Here is a 2,805-nt window from a genome sequence, read left to right as displayed (position 1 = left end):
TTTTTTTTTTTTTTTTTTTTTTTTTTTTTTTTTTTTTTTTTTTTTTTTTTTTTTTTTTTTTTTTTTTTTTTTTTATCTTCTAACCAATCCAGCCCATAGCTATCAGATATTATCAGTTTTGTTCTGATACATATCTTCATCCTCGAGCACTATTTTCTAAAACTCTTTACTGGCTAGGGATTTTCATACTCTTGTAAAAAAATAAGTATTACCTTGAAAATTTTAAGTTTATCGTGACCGTTGAAAGTGTGAATTTCAAACCTTTATTATCTAGTCAATGATATATGTCTTAATTAATTGAATTGGATTTGTTCTTATCTTTTTTAAGTTGTCAAACACTAAAATCTATTTATTTTTAAATTACAAACTTATGAAACTAATTAACTACGCCAAATTAATTTTTTTTAGTTTAATAGCATAAGATTTGAATTTTAGCTTATGGATGGTGATGTATGTCTTAGGTAACTAAAATAGTTTTAGAACACGTCTAGCAAGAAGAATTATATACCCTTATAAAAAAAATGTTTCGTTTTTATCCTCAACCATTAAACTTACGACTCTTCCAATAATTTTGAAAATCTTAAATTAAACGTGAGATAAAAAGTTTAGGGTTATGAGTTTAATTATAATCATTAGTAAAATCTAAAAATTAATCGTCGTTAACGGAATTGTAATGATGGAATTTTATTAAGTTTAAAATCTAATATTTCATTAGAAATATTCTCAATTTCTTTTTTGGGAATTTATATATTATAATGTATATATTAAGTTTATTCAAGATATATAAATTAAAATAAAAAAATTATATTTATCTTTAGGAGAGTTCAATTAAGGAAAAGAACAGTTAACTAAATAGTATTAGCGCCTAAAATCGTAATTACAGAATTAATGTCGATCATGAACGGCCCCAACATAACCGTTGGTCCGTTAAACTTTTTAAAAGCATTCGAGTCCAAATTGAAGAGAGAGGGAAAGAGATTCGCTATATGACCGTTACAATCCCACAATTCAAATTTTCCCCAAAAATTACAACGATCGAAGAGAAGAAAAACGACCGTTTTCACTTTTCAACTCGGCTTCGAAAATGGCTATGGAGGACCAAGAGCTCAAGGACCCAGAAATGGCGGAAGCAGAGATGCAAGTTATCAGATCCAGAGCCACAGAGCTCCTTCTCAGAGAAGAATGGAACGACGCCGTTTACACCTACTCCCAATTCATCACGCTCTGCAGAAACCAAACGGCGGCTACAGATCACCATCTTCCGAAGCTTCAAAAATCTCTTTGTTTAGCCCTCTGTAACAGAGCTGAAGCTCGATCCAAGCTCAGAAATTTTGAAGAAGCCTTGAAGGATTGCGATGAAGCTTTGAAAATCGAGTGCACCCACTTCAAAACTCTGCTCTGTAAAGGTAAAATTCTTTTGAATCTCAACAGGTACTCTTCGGCATTGGAATGCTTCAAAACAGCTCTGGTTGATCCACAGGTAAGTGGGAGCTCTGAAAATCTTAATGGGTATCTCGAAAAATGTAAAATGTTCCAACATTTGTCCAAGACTGGAGCTTTTGATCTATCTGATTGGATTCTAAATGGGTTTAGTGGGAAACCCCCAGAATTGGCTGAATTCATCGGTCCAGTGCAGATTAGAAGATCTGGGATCAGTGGACGCGGGCTTTTTGCGACGAAGAATGTAGATTCTGGGACGTTGCTGCTAGTCACCAAAGCAATCGCCATTGAAAGAGGGATTTTGCCAGAAAATTGCGACGAAAATGCTCAATTGGTAATGTGGAAGAATTTCGTTGATAAAGTCACCGATTCTGCCACAAAAAGCACCAAAACAAAGAATCTGATTGGTTTACTTTCGACTGGTGAAGCGGAGGACGATCTCGATGTTCCTGAGATGAGTGTCTTCAAGCCAGAAACAGAGGATCAGATTAGATCCACAGAAATGAGTAAAATCCTCAGTGTTTTGGACATCAACGCGCTAGTTGAAGATGCAGCTTCCGCGAAAGTTCTAGGCAAAAACAGTGATTACTATGGAGTTGGGCTGTGGGTTTTAGCGTCATTCATCAACCATTCATGTAGTCCCAATGCAAGACGCTTACACATTGGAGATCACATCATGGTGCACGCAGCTAGAGACATAAAAACAGGGGAAGAGATCACATTCTCATATTTCGATCCCCTCTCGCCATGGAAAGACCGAAAGAGAATGTCAGAGACATGGGGTTTCAATTGCAAATGCAAACGTTGCAGATTCGAAGAACAAATGAGCAAGAAAGAAGAGATAAAAGAGATTGAAATGGGAGGAGGAAGTGAAAGGGGCAGGGGCATTGAAACAGGGGCTGCAATTTACAAGTTGGAAGAAGGAATGAGGCGATGGATGGTGAGGGGAAAAGAGAAGGGGTACTTGAGGGCCTCATTTTGGGAGTCATACTTTGAAGTGTTCAGTTCGGAGAAGGCAATGAAGAAATGGGGAAGAAGAATTCAAGGAATGGAAATGGTGGTGGAGAGCGTAGTAGACGCAGTGGGGAGTGATGAGAGAGTGGTGAAGACGATGGTGGAAAGGTTCAAGAGGAATGGTAATGGTGGTGGGGCCTTGGAAATGGAAAGGGTTTTGAAATTGGGGCGAGGGGTTTATGGGAAGGTGATGAAGAAACAGGCTTTGAGGTCACTTCTTGAGCTTGTTGGCAGCCATGAATATGCCTACTAGCTTCTATACCCATCACTCTGTTTTTTTTTTTTTTTTTTTTTTTTTTTTTTTTTTTTTTTTTTTTTTTTTTTTTTTTTTTTTTTTTTTTTTTTTTTTTT

At 36.1% G+C, this 2,805-nt stretch overlaps 2 protein-coding genes across 5 annotated transcripts in view; both read left to right on the top strand.

The window, feature by feature from the left end:
* The window catches only part of LOC111491695 (NAC transcription factor 29-like), an 18,246-nt gene that overhangs the window by 10,184 nt on the left and 5,257 nt on the right, over positions 1–2,805 (top strand). The window lies entirely within an intron of this gene.
* Positions 984–2,805, top strand: part of LOC111491461 — a 2,176-nt gene continuing 354 nt past the window's right edge. Inside the window, exon 1 of one of the 2 annotated variants that reach the window (XM_023140502.1) lies at positions 984–2,727. In XM_023140502.1, the coding sequence (XP_022996270.1) occupies positions 1,085–2,707 (1,623 nt within the window). In that variant the 5' untranslated portion in view covers positions 984–1,084 and the 3' untranslated portion in view covers positions 2,708–2,727. Of the gene's footprint in view, positions 2,743–2,805 lie in introns of both variants that reach the window. The other variant, XM_023140418.1, reaches the window with a different exon arrangement.

The sequence above is a fragment of the Cucurbita maxima genome, unplaced genomic scaffold (assembly GCF_002738345.1).
Source record: "Cucurbita maxima cultivar Rimu unplaced genomic scaffold, Cmax_1.0 Cma_Scf00001, whole genome shotgun sequence".
Lineage (NCBI taxonomy): Eukaryota > Viridiplantae > Streptophyta > Magnoliopsida > Cucurbitales > Cucurbitaceae > Cucurbita > Cucurbita maxima.
This window is presented reverse-complemented; position numbering and strand designations above follow the sequence as displayed.